At 38.9% G+C, this 20,674-nt stretch overlaps 1 protein-coding gene across 4 annotated transcripts in view; it reads right to left on the reverse strand.

The window, feature by feature from the left end:
- Positions 1 to 7,255: 7,255 nt before the first annotated feature.
- The window catches only part of TDRD5 (tudor domain containing 5), a gene marked incomplete at both ends in the record, with an annotated part of 90,835 nt that continues 77,416 nt past the window's right edge, over positions 7,256 to 20,674 (reverse strand). For all 4 annotated transcript variants that reach the window (XM_079696398.1, XM_079696397.1, XM_079696396.1 and 1 more), the window contains 4 exons: positions 7,256 to 7,503; positions 11,998 to 12,208; positions 17,278 to 17,421; positions 18,179 to 18,361. In XM_079696398.1, coding sequence (XP_079552524.1) covers positions 7,256 to 7,503; positions 11,998 to 12,208; positions 17,278 to 17,421; positions 18,179 to 18,361 — 786 coding nt within the window. The remainder of the gene's footprint in view (positions 7,504 to 11,997; positions 12,209 to 17,277; positions 17,422 to 18,178; positions 18,362 to 20,674) is intronic.

Consider the following 20,674-nt stretch of genomic DNA (forward strand, 5'->3'; position numbering starts at 1 on the left):
AACCTCACAATATTAATCTTCCAAGTCAATATATTCTTAGAAAGTATTAATGGCATAAAAGTCACCAAAAACTAAAAAGGAGGTTCTTGGTAAGAAGAGTAGATTCTCTGGTGTCTTTCATTTTGCTTTTGCCCCTGGAGGCCATTATTTGGCACCATACGTAGCGCTGTCACAAGCCTGCCCCCCCCCTCATTACACAACTCAATTTAGCCCCAACTGAGAGGCCACCACAAAGTCCACAAAAGCAGTTTATGTCCAAATTAATATATTAACCCTGAAGAACACTTTTAAATCAATTTCTTTTGTCTGAATACTGAACTGGAGTCTGTGGTGCTGAAAGAATTTTCTGGAAAATAAGATGGGAAGTCAGAGGTGAGGCTCCAAGAGTAAAGAATGATAAACTAAAAGGAGCCAATTTGGTAAATCAAATTTTTCTGAGAGACGGCTAAGAGGCTGGTTGCTGAGAAGCTGAAAATGTTGAACTTAAAAAAATTTTTTTTTTTTAATTTTGGCACTTTCTTTCACAAGCCAAACCAGGAAAATAACCAAATATGGTTTGTGCAGAAGAGTGACCTGGACAAAATATCTCTGGTTCTTCTACTACTCAGTTGTCTTATCTGAAGGATGTGCTCTTTATTCAATTCGAAATGCAAAGTTTAAATGGGCTGTTTGCTCGTATTTGATTAGACTCTTCCCAGTAATGCCTTCTGTTTAATAGATATTCAGAACATAACCTTGTAGAAAAGAGATCAAGATTTCAATTGACCTTAATTATATCTTATTCTCTGTCCTGTATACTTATTCACTCAATAAAATGTACTGAACATCTACCACCTGCCAGAAAAGACATGAAGGTGGCTTGGCCTAAGGTGGTGGCAGTAGCTCCACAGAGAAATAGAAGGACTGGTGAGTATTTAGGGGTAGAATTTGACAGCTCTTTATGATGGGCTGGATGTGGGACGAAGGGCAGGGAGCAGTCAAGAATGATTCTACTCCTAGGTTTATATCTGAGGCAACTAGGGGATGGTGGCAGGGACACCAGGGGTGGAAGTGGGGGGGCAGGGAGGAGGGCAATTTTCTTCTTCAAGAATGTGTAGGGTGGGTTTGAGTCACAGACTCTTTAAAAACAGGGAACAATTTTGTACGAACATGCACTTTCTGGGGAGACAGTCCTCAGTGTTTGGCATTTATTTAAAATAAAGTTAATGACCCCATAAATGGTTAGGGATCACTGATGCATAGCATATAGAACTTGGAAATTCTTAAACATTACATTCAGGTCAAACAGATGGTTCTGCCAAGTTGTTCAAGCAAATGGTTTTGTTTTTTTTTTTAATGTAAATCTTCTCATGTGCCACAATCACATTCTTGGTAATGACAGGGAATATTTAAAAAAAATTTTTTTTAAATTTTTTGGCTGTGTTGGGTCTTCACTACCGCACACAGGCTTTCTCTTGTTGCAGCAAGTGGGGGCTACTCTTCGTTGTGGTGAGGGGATTCTCACTGCGATAGCTTCCCTTGTTGCGGAGCACGGGCTCTGCAGTGCAGGCTCAGTAGCTGTGGCGCACGGGCTTAGCTGGTCCACGGCATGTGGGATCTTCCTGAACCAGGGATCGAACCCATGTACCCTGCATTAGCAGGTGGATTCTTAACCACTGCACCACCAGGGAAGTCCAAGCAAATGGTCTTTAATAAGACTATGTCTCAAGAGTATTCTATGCTTATGATCTGGTACAAGAACAAGGTAGCATCAGTGAGCGTTAATTTCATTCAACTTAGCCAAGAGACTTGATAAAAATTCTGTAGAACTCTAGAATTTATAACAAAAACTAATCTCCACAATAAGTTGAATGACTTTGTAAATCTGAAAAGATTCTAAGCAAAGCCAGTACAGAATGCTGGTTTATTGATAATTACATGTTTGCTAGAACTGATTTGGCTTTTATTGTAAAACTCACCATTTTTCTCTTAATGCAAGTTTTGAGGCAACTTTGCTGAGCCTCGTCAATCTGGGTAAAGTCAACTGTTGGGTCAATTCCATGTAGAAACCAAATAAAGACCAAAAAGTTTTGGTGGAGTTATATTTCTGAATCCAGACAGTTTAGCAAAGATAAATCTGCATCAACTGCAGAAAAAGTTGTTGAAGAATAGTCTACCTGATCATAAACAGTTGTTCCACTGCCTAAAATGTGAGATGTAAGAAGGATGTTATCACTTAACTATAGCCAAATGTTCTACCCCTCTCCTCTCAATTCGATTAAGGTGGTGGCAGTAGCTCTACAGAGAAATAGGTGGACTAATGAGACATTTAGGAGGTAGAATTTCACAGCCCTCTTCCCCACTCCAGATGAGTACAGGAATGTTGTTACTTTTAAAATTCAGAAAAGAAAGGATAAACTTGTGGCTCTGGCCCATATCATGTATGTCTATTTAAGTTTCATCCTTCTAAGCAAAAGGAAAGACCAGTATTTGTTAAGGAGGGAGGTATTGTGAGGAGGAAATATGGAACATCCTATGGGGATATATTTTGCCTAATAGTATTCTAAATGGTTCATACACAGTTTTATTTAATTGACAGGTATTGTCATATACATGGTATGAGAAGAGATTTTTTCATCAGAACATACGAGTAACAACACTGTAGCAACAGGACGCTTTTGTCAAGGAGTCATTTATTGTAGTAAGAAATGAACTGAGCTCAGTCTTTGGTTTCTACCTGTGGTCCTGTGGAATGACAGATTAAGGAAGAGTTTGTACCAAACATCACTTAAATGGAGTTGAGAACCACCTGGAAATACTCTGCTCGAGGCAGAAGAGCTACTGCAGCAGACTCTGAATGTGGAACCAGGAAATCAAGGAAGTGACTGAAAGAGCACTGAATTACAGTCACAGCAAGATGGGACTAGGTTTGGAATTCATGTGTGGAATAGTCTCAAAAGAGAATTTAAGAAAGTGGAAGATGGCTTAGAAGGGTTTGATCCGTTGCTATGAAGAAGAGAAAGAAAGCAAGTCTTTGAAATGTGGCTGCCGGGTACTTAAGAAAAGGCTCCAGTGTGAATGAGTCTCCAATTTCATGGAATAAAAGTATTTACAATACAGCAAAGGTTTACAAAGGCCAAACTACTTGAAGAATAAAGAGGTCATGCCAAAAATTAAGACATATATTTTGGTCAAGAAGAATGTCAAATATTTGTTTTCACAACTACACAAGGAGATTTTGTATTTTACTCAACTAAGCTCTTTGGGTCACATATTTAAGTGACATTTTCATTCCTGCAGGATTATCACAACAAAAACTATAAAAAAACCACCTAGACATTTTTGACAAAACAAATTCCATCTTCATAAATATTTAAATAAATCAAACAAAATGCTGTTACAAACTCCAAAGATTAGGCTAATCGTAATTATTTGAGCCCAATAACTTCCCATTAGTTCCATAACATAAGTTTAGAAGGCAGAAATAAAGTAATATTTTGGTTTCCTCATCAAATTATTTATCTAAATTGCACCAAGAAGCAATAAGCAAGTAAACATTGTTTCCTATATAACCATTTTTCCATGAACTAAAAAACATTAAAAAAAATTTAACAGAAATATAAAACAAAGTTTACACCAAACAGAAAGATAAAAGCATTTCCTGAAATCTATGCTTATAACCAAGAAAATTTAGCTATGAATAAATTCTCTACTCAGTTTTGGGGTATGTCGAACACTCAATTTCATGTGAAAAGTGGCACACAATGATAATTCTAAATTTAGAGAAGTCCTTGCCTGAGAAGTTAAAACAATTTCTGTCTATGTGGTTAAGAATGGCAGAGTTTAAAGTATTCTGGTTCCAAAAGGCTAATGACACCAAGAACTTACTAGGCCAATTGGTGACTGACTAAATGAGACAAATGACACCTGTTAGGAACAGGGCTGCGTTCAAAGCACATGGACAAATTTAGCTGACAGGCACCTTGGTTGGCATCTTGGAAAATGTCAAGATCTGAATGAGCCATCAGAAATGAAAACTTTTAAATGTCTTAGTGATGGCTCCTAAAAATTATGAATAATGTGGCACTGTATACATAAGTAAAATGAATTTAATTCTGAAAAGATACCAGAAGTTTGTTAGAAAGGCCTTGCTACCTAGTATAAATGTTAATAGGAAGCCTCAGAAGGACTGCTCTGTAAGATTTTAGTTTCTCACCCCCGAAGATGCCCCCCACCCCGATTCAGATTCTTCAGCTGTATAACTGGCCCACTGTTAATCTATCCACATTCAAAAATATGAGATCTTTGTAAATCAATCCCTCTCCCCACCAACACCAGGGGCCGCTCAGCTATCTATCAGAACCGCCATTCTTTTGGACTTATGCCCAAACTGTGTCTTCTGGCATCAAATCATTTACATGACACAAGATGGTGTTGCAATATTTTCCTGTGGAAAGGGCCCTGAGGAGCTAGGAGTCAGCAGAAATGGGAATTTAAGCTGTGTGACCATAGGCAAGTCAGTCTTTCTAGGTTTCAAATTTCCTCATCTGAGGTCCCTTCTACACCAAAATTCGATAATTCTAAGTCTTTAGGTTAGACATAGTCTGACTGCAGGCAGAAGTCTCTAGTTATCCCGATACCTTGAAATGGACAACTGGCATCTCAAATGTGTGAGAGTGAGAGGGAAAAGGCATGGCTCACTCAGCTGGAATGGCCCTCTTTTGATATCCCATGGTGTGTTTTTGGATGGGAGAGGGGTACTGGCACAAGCCACTGGAGTTAAAACCTGAGTGGCTAATAGTAAAGCCACTCTCTCTTCCACCCCTAAGGAGTTTACAACCAGGATTCTCCTGTGTGTTCTCACCCCCATTCCCTCAACACACACCTCAGGCCCCCACTTCCCAGTCAACATTTCTTGGGGACCGTCACTACTTCTAATAGATCCTTAACACCAAAAATATGGGGGGGGGGCTGCTCTAAGTATAGTAGATATCAACCCATCTTTTGACAATAAAATATAATTAACCCTAAACCACGAGCATCTCCCGATCTTTTGAACATTTCTTATTGCTATTCCTGCCCATATACAGAAACCTATTTATTCATTTTCAAATGATCTATTAAATTTGTTTGATGCTTTGAGCTATTTCAGTTAACTATCAAACAAAGCACACCTTTTGGGAGAAGGAAGGGAAACATATTGGCAGATTGGCTGTCCTAGTCAAAGTCAAGTAGTCAAAACGTACGAGCCTCCAAAGGTTCATTCTTCACTCTGCTAATTCAAATAGGATCTTAACTATTCATTACTAAATAGGCTTCTGTCAAAGTGTGTTGACACTCATTAGTTTGACATGGATCTGTCCAAATGATTCTCTATCTGGCCATTTGCAAATGGATAGGATTCTGAAAGAGCCTTATTAGCACAGTGATTCCATTATCCCCATCTAACTGGCAAAGTGTGAAATTAGTTGCTGTCAGGTTACCCAGTGTTGGTAGAGTTCCTGCTGGTAGTTTTGTGCCGGTACAGAGAGGGTTATAGTTTGACCTACTAAATATGTAAATACTGCTTCTACCAGATTCACCCTTCCGGAAACCCAATGATTGTCCATCTGGAGAAGTGATGAATATAACTCAATATTCTGGGTTTCTTCTCTAAAGAATGAATTCTAAGAAGCATCATCCAAAATGAATTTTCTTCTTTAGAAACAAATTGTGGATAATTATCTAAACTTATATGAAAAACAGCTTTTCCAGTTCATATCACGGTTGAGTATCACATACGAAATTTAACTGTCATGTGATATTTAACTGTTCATTGACCCTCCATATAACTCTTCAACTGTCTTCTCCAATAAAGATGTCTGATGGAAAATCACAAAAACCCAAATGGGAAACCTGTTCTTTTCGGGTCAACTATCACTGATGTTTCCAGACTACAGATTTTTGGTCAATTAGTATACCATCATTCTTATAGATATATTGGAATTAAAGGTAAATGTGGATTTTAAAATTTTACTGCATTTAACATGTTTTCTCTAAGATCTTTAAACCAAAACACTCAGTAGTTAGAGACTTTGGGTTAAACTTTGTTTCATGATCACTTCATTCTAAGAAAGAAGTTTCAACCAGTAATACTCTACATTTAAATGCACTCTGATATTTACTCTCATCTCACTCCCTTCCTCAGTGGACATTTTGCTGATTAAGTAACTGAGAAGGAAAGAGGAGACATTCCTTATTGTAGAAAGAGAGAAAAGAACTAGGGGCCAGCTCTGCCATTTAACGCCAAAACAGGAGGCCTTAGAAGAGGGGCTAGAAGGGTGAGAACCTAGTTATACGCAGCGTGCCAGTAATTCACACCTCTTTCTCTGATTTTACCACTAAGAAATGCTTCTGTATTGGATTTTTTACATTTGGGTATAAGTCTGGTATTTTATCACAAAGAAATCTGTATCACTCACATTCTTTAATTTCACCTTTCAGTCTTTTCTCCTGATGGTTTATACTATGAGCTAAACAGAACGTCACATAATAAACTGGACTTCAGAGAACATAATGTTACATAAATGCTTAAACAATACCACTGTTCAACTACTGTTACATTAAGACTCCAGGGAACTATGATGACTTACAGAGATGGCTCAGCTAAGTTTCAACAATCGGTCTCTATAATTTTGTTGTTAGTCTTCAAGAAATTGCCTATATTGAAAGATAGCTTAATATTTTTTAAATGTAAGAGGGTTCACATGACCAAAGCTTCATGGTGTGGATTTTCTTACTGATCCTAGTATTTCAAAGAAATAATGATGGTAAAGATTGGAGTCCTAGATTCTCTCTATGATATAGAAGTTTTCAAATGAGAAAAGGCAGCCTTAAAATTCAGACATCCTTTTTCTGGAGATAGGGATGTGAGAATTTTTGTCTTACTACATATGGATCACAAAACATTAGTTTTTCAGTTTACGTTTATCAGTCATGATATATACAAGAAAAACATTTATAGAAACACAAAAACTCCTTTAAACTACTACGTTGAACAAAGGTGAACAAAACCATACAGAAAAAGAAACATCCATAAAAATGAAAATTAACATTAAACATCAATACTTACACAACAAAGTGGACTGTTCGCATAACGAAGCTAACGAAGAGTCACACAGAAAGACAAAAGCATCAACTAACAAAATACTACTTTGTCTCAATACCTCCTTCTTCTTTTGGCCTGGGAGGTCACCAGGCCCTAAGCATCTAGTTTATTTTTTTCCTCCCTGCTCTCTCATGCTTCCATCCTTTTCACACTGGGGTACCAGTGCAGGAGGCTCCTGGATGTGGCTAGCCGTGCAGCAGCTCCTAAGGCAGCAGTGGCTGTGCTTCGAGGAATGTAGAGCTTCTGAGAAATCTGGTGCTCAGGAGACAAAATCAAAGACAGCTGGTCCATGGCTCCCTGACTCTTATCTTTGAACACTGCAATAGCATGGCTACTAGAAAAATCTTCATTCTCTAGGCTCTCTGGAGAGCTTTCCACTGAAAAAGAAAGAAAACACAGGTCTTTTCAAGAGGTTCTCACCCTCTCCCATTCTAGATCTTTACTAACGTGTGTTACAACCATCTTCTGGTTAGGTGGTGCCAATTACCAATGGCAAATCAGAGAGAAAGAGACTCAGAAACCAGTCAAAAAATGGATAGGAGATGAGGATGGGGGATCATGCACAGAGATAAAATAAATCTTGTTAGGATGAGGGCAAAGAAGAGAGGAAAAAATATGTACTTGTGAATAAGGAAGGGAAGATATCTTTCTAGGACATCAAAAAAATAAATTGGATATAATTCCAATTCCAGGGAAGAATCCTTAAGCTCCCTTACTTCCTCCTCTCAGCAGTGAGCAAAATGGTGTCCCATGGGCCTTCTCTATTGTGAAAGTGGTTCCAATTCCAAGTCTGCCAGCATAAAAACAAAACTGACCAAACTGACCATAAAAAATGAAAATTAACATTAATTAACATTAACTGTGTTTGCTAAGAAATTCCAAAAGCCAATTATTAACCACAAAAAGAATTCCTTGGGAATTAGTTTAACTAAGAAGAAATAATCTTTTCAATGGAATAAACTGCTGGGAACTCCATGCTGAGAGTTCTTAATAGCCACGGAAGTGGATACTAGCATCCTCACATGTGTACTCTAGACCAGGGCTACTGAAGGAGCTGGTCTATGAATTGTTTGAGCCTGCCTGCAATGAGAGAAGGAGCTTTTGCCAACATATAAGCCAACACACTGCTTCCTTCAAGAAAGTCCTCCTCTAGGAAAAAAAAAAAATCTAGGGGAGCTAAACAATGTGCTATTGTGTTGTCCATCATCACAAATGCTTCATAGACTAGTATCGGTATGCTGACTACATTCTGAAAAGCACTGCTGTAGAGCTTAAAATTACAGATTTCAAAAATTCAGAAAAAAATCAGGCATAATCCAATATCTTATTCATCTTTGCATCTTTAGCATCTAGCAGCAGTAGCATGTGGTACATGTGCCATACATTTATGATAAATTAAATTAAGGAGAATTTTACAGGGTATTCTAAAAAGTAAAACTCTGACCGCAAGACTATAATTAATGCCCACTAGAGTGGAAAAGAGACAGTGAGTTCTAGTGAAATAATGGGGCTTTACAGGAAGTCATTGATGAGCTCAGATTTTAAAAGGTATAAAAACATGAAAGCAGGGACACATGATGAAAGAATTTAAAAGAGTAGCAAAACTTCTGCTTCCAGACATGATGCTAATTAAACAGGGATTGAAAAATAATCTCTCCTGCTTTAAACACTGAAAAACTGGACAAAGTATATAAAACAACAGCTTTCAGACACTGAACAACAAGCTCAGAGGACAGTGCTCCCTGAGAGACGGGAAACAAAGTGAGCCCTACAAGTGCCTGAGCTCACTGTCAAAATAAAGCCCAGGCTGCAGTACAGGGAGGGAGAGTCCACATTGAGCCTGGAGGTCTCACTGTGCTGAGAAGACAGAGTTTGGAATTCATGGAGGCCAGGTGTCTGGAATTCGTGGGGGAAAAGTACAAGTGAAGAGGCAGCTGCAGAGAGAGAAGAAGCTGGAGACCTGCAGAGGTCGCTTTGAGTCTTAGGCTGGGTAGTGATCTGGCTCACGTATGTGAGGGGACCACCAAGGCCAGGGAGAAAACCTACGTGAAAGGAGTAGGCAGAACAAACACTAGGCATTTTATACTGGGGCAAAATAGTTTGTGTTCCCACCAGCTACAGTGTAAAGACGTCCTAACACATAGGACATCAAGTCCCATCAATACCCTCAGAAAGGTACTGCCTGCCTAGCAGGGCCAACAGACTTAAGGCTTTTCTAAATCAGCCTAATGAAACCTAAAATAAACACAGTAATAATCAAACCAATTTCAGGTAATTTAATTACATTCCTACCCCCCCAATAAATTATACATACACAGCAGGGAGGGAGGGAAGGAAGGAAGAAGGAAGGGAGGGAGGGAGGGAGGAAGGAAGAAAAAGAGATTCAGCCAACAATATATAATTCAGCATCTGCCATCCAATAAAAAATTACCAGATATACAAAGGAGCAGAGAAATATGACTTGTAATTAGGAGAAAAACCAATCAATAGAAGCCAATTCAGAAGTGACAGATGACAGAATGCAGAAGTGATACATATGCTAGAATCACAAGACATGGGTATTAAAATAGCTGTCATAAGAACACACCAAGTATTCAAGAAGTGAATGATGAGTATGCTGAAGAGAAAGATGGAAGATATAAAAAAGACCCAAACCAAACCCTAGAGATTATAAATTGAACTTCTGAGATGAAAAATATACTGGATGGGAAAAGAACATATTAAACACTGAACAGGAAAAGGTTATACTATGCTCATAGATCAGAAGACTCAATATTGTTAACACGTCACTTCTCCCCAACTTGATCTAGAGATTAAAAAAAAATCCCAATAAACTTTTAGCAGGCTTTCAGTAGAAATTAAATTAATCCTAAAATTCATATGGAATATGACCTAGAATAATAGCCAAAACAATTTGAAAAAGAAGAAATTTATATGATTTCAACACTTATTATAAAGCCACAAAAATCAAGACAGTGGTATAAAGGCAGACGTAATAGTAATAGAACAGAATGAAAGTCCAGAAATAGACCCTCACATATACAACTTAATTGGCTTTTGACAAAGACATCAAGGCAGTTTAATGGAGAAAGGACAGTCTTTTCAATAAATCATGCTGAAACAGCTGAATAATTATATGTAATCAAAATAAACATTGATCCTTACATCACACCATACACAAAAATTAACGAATTGGATCACAGACCTAATGCAGGACCTAAAACTACAGAATTTTTATAAGAAAATGTAGGAGAAAGTCTTAGTTACTTGAGTTAGGAAAGATTTCTAAATAGGACACAAAAAGTTCAAACTATAAAGGAAAAAAAATCAACAAATCTGATTTCATCAAAAGGAAAACTTTTGCTCTTCCAAGGATGCTGTTAAGGAAATGAAAAGGCAAGCCACTTACCTGAAATATTTGCAACAGATGTATCTGACAAAGGTTCTGTATCCAGAATAAAGAAGTTTTACAAATCAATAAAAAGAAGATAATCCAATAAAAATGCACAAATACTTGAACAGGCAATTCACTAAAGAAGATATACAGATGGTACATAAACACATGAAAACATAGTCAACATCACTGGCAAATAGGGAAATGTAAATTAAAACCACAATAAGATACCACCACACACCCACTAGAATGGTAAAAGTTTAAAAGACTGGCAATATAATATGTTGCCAAGAAGATGAAGCAATCAGAACTTACTTATATCGCTGGTGTGAATTACCAAATGGTTCAGCCACTTTGGAAAACATTTTGGCAGTTCTTAAAAAGTTAAACAGGGGCTTCCCTGGTGGTGCAGTGGTTAAGAATCCACCTGCCAATGCAGGGGACACAGGTTCCATCCCTGGTCCAGGAAGATCCCATGTGCCGCAGAGTAACTAAGCCTGTGCGCCACAACTACTGAGCCTGAGCTCAAGAGCCCGTGAGCCACAACTACTGAGCCCGTGTGCCACAACTACTGAAGCCCGCACGCTTACAGACCATGCTCCGCAACAAGAGAAGCCACTGCAATGTGAAGCCCGTGCACTGCAACAAAGGGTAGCCCCCACTCGCTGCAACTAGAGAAAGCCCATGCGCAGCAACAAAGACCCAACGCAGCCAAAAATAAATAAATAAATAGATAGATAGATTTATTAAAAAGAAAAGTTAAACATTAAACATGCAGTTAGCATATGACTCAGCAATTCCACTCCAAGGTACTTGCTGAATAGAAATAAAAAACATATGTCTACACAAAGAGCTGTATGTGAACACTCACAGCAGCTTTATTCATAATGGCCCAAATCTGGAAACAATCCAGATGTCTGTCATCTGGTGAACAGATAAACAAATTGTGGTATTTCCATACAACTGGGTACTACTCAACAATGAATAGGAACAAACTTTAGACACCACCAACAACATAAATGAATCTCTAAAAATCACGCTAAATGAAAGAAATCAGACATAAAAACGACATACTGTATGACTCCCTTTATATGAAATTCTAGAAAAGGAAAAGTAACATGCCAGAAGCCAGGAAGTAGGGGTAGGGAATGACTGCAAAGGGATATGAGGAAGCCTTTTAGACTGACGGAAATACTCTATTATCATGACTGTGGTGCTTATTACAAGACTGTACACATTTGTCAGAACTCATAGCATTGTACACTTAAAAACTGGCAAATTTTCCTGTGCATAAACCTGACCCCGCCACCCCCCAAATTGCAGAAAAAAAGAAGAGTGGCAAAGTGAAAGGGAACAATTGGAGGAGTTCAGACAAATGCTAACATCAGCAATTTTTCAAGTCATGTTCTGAAAAGATAAATGAAGGTTTTTAACAACATGGCAAACCATTGTATTTGTCAACTGTATGTCAACCTACCTGAACCAGAGTGTTTTTGTGGGTAATCGACCACTGCAGGAGTTGAGTTGAGTGCTGCTGTGGACAGCTGAATTTGCTTTGGCCAAGTCTCAATGCTGCTAGGCTCAAACTGGCCACCTTCTGCTGACTGCTGTGACTGGATAAAAGAGATGTAGAACTCCTCCAATTCGGGCAACGTGGGAGAATCTGAGCAACTCTTTAAGTTTGGTCGCTACAGAATGGGGAAAATGGGGCAAAAGCATGAAAAGTAACTGTTAGTTCAACAGTAAGAATTAAGTCTATTTTGTTTCCTTACTTATATACAAAAGAATATTTTCATATCATAATTAATAAATAAAACTCCCCACTTTAAAAAATCTAGATACTCTCTGGAAAACAAGTCCTTCTCTAACTTAGTAACCATTAATTCAAGAAGCGTTTATTGAATGCATATTATGAGCAAACATGGTACTGAGGGCTGCCAAGGAAGAACGGCAGGAAATGAGAGAAATAACATTCACTGAGCACTCATTGTCAGGCACAATGCTAGGTTCTTGGCATGTGTTTCTTCAATGAAACATCAGAACGTTTTTCTAGGTTAGGTGTTATTACATCTTCTTTTTTTTTTTTTTTTTTAAAGAATGGGAATAGAGGGAAATCTCTCTTTTTTAAAAAAATTTATTTATTTATTTATTTATTTTTGGCTGTGTTGGGTCTTCATTTCTGTGCGAGGGCTTTCTCTAGTTGTGGCAAGTGGGGCCACTCTTCATCGCAGTGCGCGGGCCTCTCACTGTTGCGGCCTCTCTTGTTGTGGAGCACAGGCTCTGGACGCACAGGCTCAGCGGCCATGGCTTACAGGCCCAGCCGCTCCGTGGCATGTGGGATCCTCCCAGACCAGGGCTCGAACCCGTGTCCCCTGCATTAGCAGGCAGACTCTCAACCACTGCGCCACCAGGGAAGCCCTGTTACATCTTCTTTATTAACGCTTCCTTTACTTAGCATAATGCTTTTTTACAAGAGGATTACCAAGTTATCCAATGTCAACCAGTAAGCGACAAGGCAGAGATGAACTCAGGCTAGCCTATGTTCTCTCTGCTCCATCACACCGCCTCCCAGTAAATACGATCCCTGTCCCTAAGGAGCTCACAGTCCTCGGCTAGGGAAACAGTACACGTGCTGCAGGTGGCCATGAAGAAGGCATTAACTGCATTCCGCAGCATCAACAACATGCTAGGAGAACACAAAGGACTTAAAGGAAGGCTCCTCAGAAGAAGTGACAAACTGGAGTACTAAGAATCAGGGTTTGAGAGGAAAAGATGAACTTCCCAAACAAAGCCTCGATTTGGGCTAAAGTGAATGAAGTGCCAAATTTTAATCAATAGATCCTATATCCTACCACAGAGTTGCTGCTGAAATAGCCACAGTTTACGGTGACTCAGAGAATTCGTCTTCTGTGATGCTAACTAACTGGCACTGACGATTAAGTGGGCCCCATCAGGACCAGGCCGTAACGAACCAACCTAAGTGGCTTACAGCCTGGGATCTGCCCAGGGTAAACTGAAACAAAATTTATACAGACAGAAAATGTAGCTTTGTGTGTTCTTTAGGCTGTGGAGTAGACATTTAATATCAGCTGGCATTCCTTTTGCATTCCTTTTTTCTTCCATTACAAAACACCTTGTTCATTTTCAAACATGGCTGGCATGGATGTGACTGATATATAATTATGTCATATACAAATGGCTGTGCCCCTTTATTTGGCAGCAAAAATGAAAACCCTAAAAGTCCACATAGCTATCCTGCCATACAATATGCTACTTCAGGAGAGCGAAGAGCTGGATTCAAATTTTTGCTTAATTTATGCAACTTCATGTATGTGCTTTAGCTACCCTTTAAGTTTATTCTCACTGAAAATGAGGTTCTTTCAATAAAGCTCCAGTGATAATTAAGTAAATATTAATATGGCAAACTTTTAGAGCTGGAAAGATCATTAGTCCAAATCAGTCCTTGCAGAGGATAAACTAAGGCCCCAAAAGCCAACTTGTTCAAACTTGTGGTAAAGACTAAGCCATAGATTACAGAACTCCCAGACAGGTGTTTTTTACACTAAGCCCTGCTGCCTATTTTCAGTAGTTTAACAACAATCAAAATCAGAAACCGTTTTTTAAAAGCTGTATCTTTTTTCTTTCCTGATAAATATGATTTTGAAGAAAGACAAATTGTTAAAACATATTTAAATGCATTCTGACAGCTTTTCACACTGGAAAAAAAAGAACACAGGTGAATGCCTTCTAAATTTGTATGCCAGTACTGAAAGCAAGTACTTGTGGTCAACTTAAGCACTTAATTGAAAAGTAAGAGTCTCTTCCTCTAAACAGTGGTTTAGAGTGCTGCTGCTCAAAATGTGATTCACCATCAAGCAGCTTCAGCATCACCTGGAAGCTTGTAAGACATGGAGAACTTCAGTCCCCATACCAGATCTGCTCAATCAGAATCTGCATTTTCACAAGATTCTCAGGTGATCTGTATGAACATTATAGTTTGAGAAGCATTGCTCTACCAGATTTATCCCTCTGTAGTTATCAACTACTGACTCCCTCGTAGTTGTCTGAAAATATACCTTTATGGAACTAGAGGTTAGTAGCAGATTTTCAAGAAACGTGTTCATGGTTTCTGAAACATTAACTTATGCAATCAAAAGCATAGCCCCAAACCACAATAACATACACCTTCACGCCCACTAGGATGGCTATAATTTTTTTTTTTTTTTTTTGGCGGTACATGGGCCTCTCACTGCTGTGGCCCCTCACGTTGCAGAGCATAGGCTCCAGACGCACGGGCCCAGCCACTCCGCGGCTTGTGGGATCCTCCCGGACCGGGGCACGAACCTGTGTTCCCTGAATCGGCAGGCGGACTCTCAACCACTGCGCCACCAGAGAAGCCCCCTATAATTTTTTAAACTAGATAATAGCAAGTGTTGGCAAAGATGTGGACAAATTGGAACACTCTTATATTGCTGGTGGGAATGTAAAATGGTGCAACTGCTTGGAAAAGTCTGGCAATTCCTCAAAACACTAAACACAGAGTTACCATAGGACCCAGCCATTCAACTCTTAGGTATATACCTAAGAAAACTGAAAACATATGTCCACATAAAAACACATACACAAGTGTCACAGCAGCATTATTCATAATAGCAGAAAAATAGAAACAATTCAAATGTCCTTCAGCTGATACATGGATAAACAAAACGTGGCCTATCCATACAATGGATTATTCAGCCATAAAGAGAAGTAAAGCACTGATACATGATACAACATGATGAACCCTGAGAACATTACGCTAAGAAGCCAGACACAAAAGGCCACACACTGTATTGATTCCAATTATATGAAATGTCCTGAAGAATAAGTAAATCAATAGAGAAAGTAAGATGAGTGGTTGCCTGGGGGGAAGAGGGTTGGGGAGGTTGGGTGGGGGTGACAGCTGAAGAATGCAGGGTTTCTTTTTGAGATAATGAAAATGTTCTGAAATTCTTACGGTGATGATGGAGGCACAATATGCTAGTAAACTAGTGAATATACTAAAAGCCGTTGAATTGTACATTTTAAATGGGTGAACTGTATGGTATGTATATTATATCTCAATTAAGCTGAGGAGACAGAGGATGGAGTCTGAGCCCCACGAATGTGGAGGAGCTTTGACAATCTCCTCAGGCTTTCAGCCGAGATCTCCAAAGAATCATGCTTTAGGAGTAAGAGCCACATTCAAGGAGTAAGGACAACAGTGAAATACAGCAGTCCTCACCAAACCTAAACCAAGCCTCAATACGTGTGAAGGTGACTGGCCGGTATCTGCCAGCCACTAGACAACTGAACCCTCTTTGGAGGAAGCTATCTCATCCAGAGCCTCTCTAATTTTTTACCCATCATGTTCAACATTCAATTAAAAAGAACCATGAGGGGGCTTCCCCAGTGGTGCAGTGGTTGAGAGTCCGCCTGCCGATGCAGGGGACACGGGTTCACGCCCCAGTCTGGGAAGATCCCGCATGCCGCGGAGCGGCTGGGCCCGTGAGCCATGGCCGCTGAGCCTGCACGTCCGGAGCCTGTGCTCCGCAACGGGAGAGGCCACAACACTGAGAGGCCCGCATACTGCAAAAAAAAAAAAAAAAAAAAGAACCATGAGGTATGCTCCGCCTGTCTTTCCCCTCCCCTGAATGCCCAAAACAGGATCAAATGACAAGATCAAATAAAGAAAAGACAGTAAGAACACACTCAAAGGTAATTCAGATATTGAAATCATCTGCGAAAAACTTTAAAATAACTATGATTAACATGTTCAAGAAAATGGAAGTTACAGACAAAATTGAGGAAAATATGGAGAAAACGGAGAACTGGAATCTATAAAATAAAGAATCAGGGCTTCCCTGGTGGCGCAGTGGTTGAGAGTCCACCTGCCAATGCAGGGGACATGGGTTCGTGCCCCGGTCTGGGAAGATCCCACATGCCGCGGAGTGGCTAGGCCCGTGAGCCATGGCCGCTGAGTCTGCGCGTCCGGAGCCTGTGCTCCACAACGGGAGAGACCACAGCAGTGAGAGGCCTGTGTACCGCAAGAAAAAAAAAAAAAAAAGGAAGACTAAAGTCAGAAATATGGGAAATTAAACATCATACTCCCGAACAACCAATGGGTCGAAAAAGATCAAAGGTAATTAGAAAATATTATGAGACAGACAAAAATGAAAACACAGAGTATACCAAAATTTATGGGATGCAGCAAAGGAAGAATTAAGAGGGATGTTTCTAGCAATAAAACATTAAAAACACATTAAAAAAGGAAGAAAGATCTCAAACAACTCAATTTTACACCTTAAGGAACTAAGAAAAGAAGAACAAACTAAGACCAAAGTCAGCAGAAGGAAATAGTAAAAATTAGAGCAGAAAAACAAATGGATTTTATTCCAGGGTTAGTGTTTTCTGCCAAAGCAACAAAAAGAAAAAAACTGGCCTAGATGATAGGACAGATACAGAACTTAAAATGTATGGTTAAGTGAAAATACCTGTTTTCTCTATCCCTAATGTAGAGGCTTAATCAATCTTTTAATTCTAGTCTCAGAATTTTTTTCTGGAGAGATGAATAACTATAGTAAGTTAACTGAAATTTATTTTTAAATAAACATACATTTTTATGTATATGTATTGTTCCAAATGCTAAGAGAGGGATCATTAACCAGAATTTTACTTTCTAAAAATGAAAGTATTTCCTCATGAAAACTTGTAACAATAACATTCATTAGACATTTACCTTTTGAATTCTGGTTGTGCCAGTATTTTTTTCTTGAGCACCCAGTCCTTCTGGTTTTTGAACTTCTACTTTCTTCCCACTCACAAGGCCTGAAGGCTGCCATGGATCATCCCATATATCTTTGGGTGTAGAAAAACACCAATCCTATAGAGAAAAAAATTGCAACAATAAACTGAGATATAGTGCCATATGGTCCAAATGGAGGATAACTTGGGCAAGGTAAAGGCAAAGAGGCAATGTATACTAAACAAGAAAAGATATTTATTAACTTTCTATATCAGTGTGAGTTTTCCCCCTTGCTTCACTGGTCCATGCCCAATACACTGAATTCCTCTGAATACACAGATCACATAAAAAAAACCATAACTCTCTTTGTAGTATCTTCTTTAATACTGTTTTCATGGTTAGATGATTTTCATGATCATCCGGTATTTAAATGGCACAAATAACAAGGGGCAACTTAAGTGCTGATATTTCTTCTTTCTAAGAGCTGGTGGAAAATAAATTAAAATTTAAATATATAGGGCCCAATATTAGTAAATATACTCACTGCAGAGATCCAGACATAATATTACAAGGCAATGCAATAAAAATTAAATTAGGGAAAACTGTTTATTTCTAGATCCTAAGGCTGTGACTAGGTGCCAATGGTAAAACAAAAATCATAATGATGGATAGGATAGATAGCCACAATAAGTCCATGGTTTACTCTCCCCTGATTCATCCTGCCCCCATCCCTAACACTACCATCTTTGGTGGGGGTGGGAATACATTCTTCTGAATTATTGTCTGATTAATCCCTATGAAATGCAGAATGCATAGCTTTTTTGAGGCTTGGACAATTACATTAATATCTCCTTTTGCAGTAGTGATTTGCGTTATGTTTTCCCAAGGATCTAACCTTCTGTGGCATTTCTTTACATGATGAATATGGTTTCTCTCCACCAAGCCTTGAGGTAGATAAGTGGGAGGCAGTATCACTTCCTTCTCCCATTCCAGCCTGCAAAGGTATCCAGTTCTCATCCCATATATCATCACCTATGGTTACTGACTCCAGGCATGGCATTCCAGTGGGAATCTCATCCTAGAATGTATCAGGTGACAAATAAAACTTTAATTTATGGTTCCTGTATGGATACATTTTGAAATTTAGGTTTACAATTTTTCCTAACTCCAGGTAAAGATGGCAGTTCGAGTACATAATTTATTACTCTCTCTCTCTCCTGACACATCACCAAAATAAAATAATTTAAGGTATAAACTTATGGTCAAAGAGAATGTAAAAGGAGAAAACATCACCTATGTTCTGGATACAGGAAATCAGACAACTGACAACTTATTATGCAATCCTGAGAAAGTGGAATCCTGAGCTTGGAGCAGGAAAAACTGAGAGTCAACCCAAATTTATACCATAAATACTGCAAAAGTTCAGGAATTGCTCCTACAGAGTTTTTGGAATTGAGGGTGTAAAGTGGGAATGAAAACAAGAGCTCTCGTTAAAAGTCTGTGTAAGAAGCAGTTAGATCTCCAGGTACCCTCCCTTATTTAAAAAACCCAGGAAACTACACCTCTTCCTCCTGCTGGAAGACTAGAGGTCTTCTGGAGGGTAAAGCTGAGGATAGTGCAAGTACATAATAAAAACAGTAGAATTAAATGAAGCGTTGTTTTATACTGAATATAGAGCTCTATCACTGTCTTTTTGATAGCAGGACAGAGATGAGAGTAAAGAATGCACAAACTTGAAGATAGATCCATTCTGATTATCCAGTCTGAATAACTGAGAAAAAAATTGGGAAAACAAACAAACGTACATACAAAAATAGAGCCTCAGGGAACTATGGGACAATACCAAAAGGTTTAACATTTGTGTCGTCAAAGTGCAAGAAAAAGAAGAGAAAGAATGCAGTGTAGAAAAGTTATTTGAAGAAATATGTCTGAAAACTTCCCAAATTTGGTTTGGGAAGACACAGACCTACAGATTCGAAAAGGTTAGCAAAACTCAAACAGGATAAACTCAAAGAAATTCATGCCTACATAGATTACGATCAACATGGTGAAAACTAAACACAAACAAATATCTTGAATGAAGCCAAAGAAAAATTACACATTATTATAGTGGAACAACAATTTCAACACTGCACATCTTGTATCAGAAAACATGAAAGCTAGAAGGAAGTGAAATGGAATTTTTAAAGGGTTGAAAGAAAAGAACTGGCAACCTAGAATTCTACATCCAGCAAAAGCATCCTTTAAGAATGAAGATGAAATAAATACATTCTCAGTGAAGAAAACAAAAATAATTTGCTTTCCACAGACTTGCCCTAAAAGAATCATTAAAGGGAGTTCTTTGAATAGAAAGGAGATGATACCAGAAGGAAACTTGGAATATCAGAAATAAAGGAAGAGCAACAGAAAAAGTAGATATCTGGTTAAATATAATAGACTATTCCCCTCTTGAATTTTTCAGAATGTTTGAAGATGGAAAGCAAAAAATATAACATTATAAATTCTCAATATACATAGTTATTATACATAGTAGAAAATAAAGAAGGTGGGAAGGGGTAAAGACCTATATGGTAGTAAGATACCTACATTCCACTTGAAGTGGTAAATATTGATTAAGTCCACTGTGAAAAGCCAAAGGTGTATATTGTAATTCCTAGAATAATCAGTACAAAACTATACATATACAATGAAAATGTAATAAGTAAATTAAAATAGGCTACTAAAGAAGAATGCTAGGGCTTCCCTGGTGGCGCAGTGGTTGAGAGTCCGCCTGCCGATGCAGGGGAAATGGGTTCGTGCCCCGGTCTGGGAAGATCCCACATGCCGTGGAGCGGCTGGGCCCGTGAGCCATGGCCGCTGGGCCTGTGTGTCCGGAGCCTGTGCTCCACAACGGGAGAGGCCACAACAGTGGGAGGCCCACATACCGCAAAAAAAAAAAAAAAAAAAAAAAAAAAAGAAGAATGCTAAATAATAAAAGAATACTACCAAAAAACTGTGGTACTAAAAGAAGAAAGGAAGAGCAAAGGAATGAAAAGCTGGGGAAATGAATAGAAAAATAATAAAATGGTAGACCTAAAATCAAAACATATTGATAGGGCTTCCCTGGTGGTGCAGTGGTTGAGAGTCTGCCTGCCAGTGCAGGGGACACGGGTTCGTGCCCCAGTCCGGGAAGATCCCACATGCCGCGGAGCGGCTGGGCCTGTGAGCCATGGCCGCTGAGCCTGCACGTCCGGAGCCTGTGCTCCGCAACGGGAGATGCCACAGCAGTGAGAGGCCCGCGTACTGGGGAAAAAAAAAAACATATTGATAATTTTATTAAATGTGAATGGACTAAACATACTAATTAAAATTCAGATTGTTGTGCCTGGACCTAACCCTTCCCACCTGCAGG

The sequence above is a fragment of the Hyperoodon ampullatus genome (assembly GCF_949752795.1).
Source record: "Hyperoodon ampullatus genome assembly, chromosome: 2".
Lineage (NCBI taxonomy): Eukaryota > Metazoa > Chordata > Mammalia > Artiodactyla > Ziphiidae > Hyperoodon > Hyperoodon ampullatus.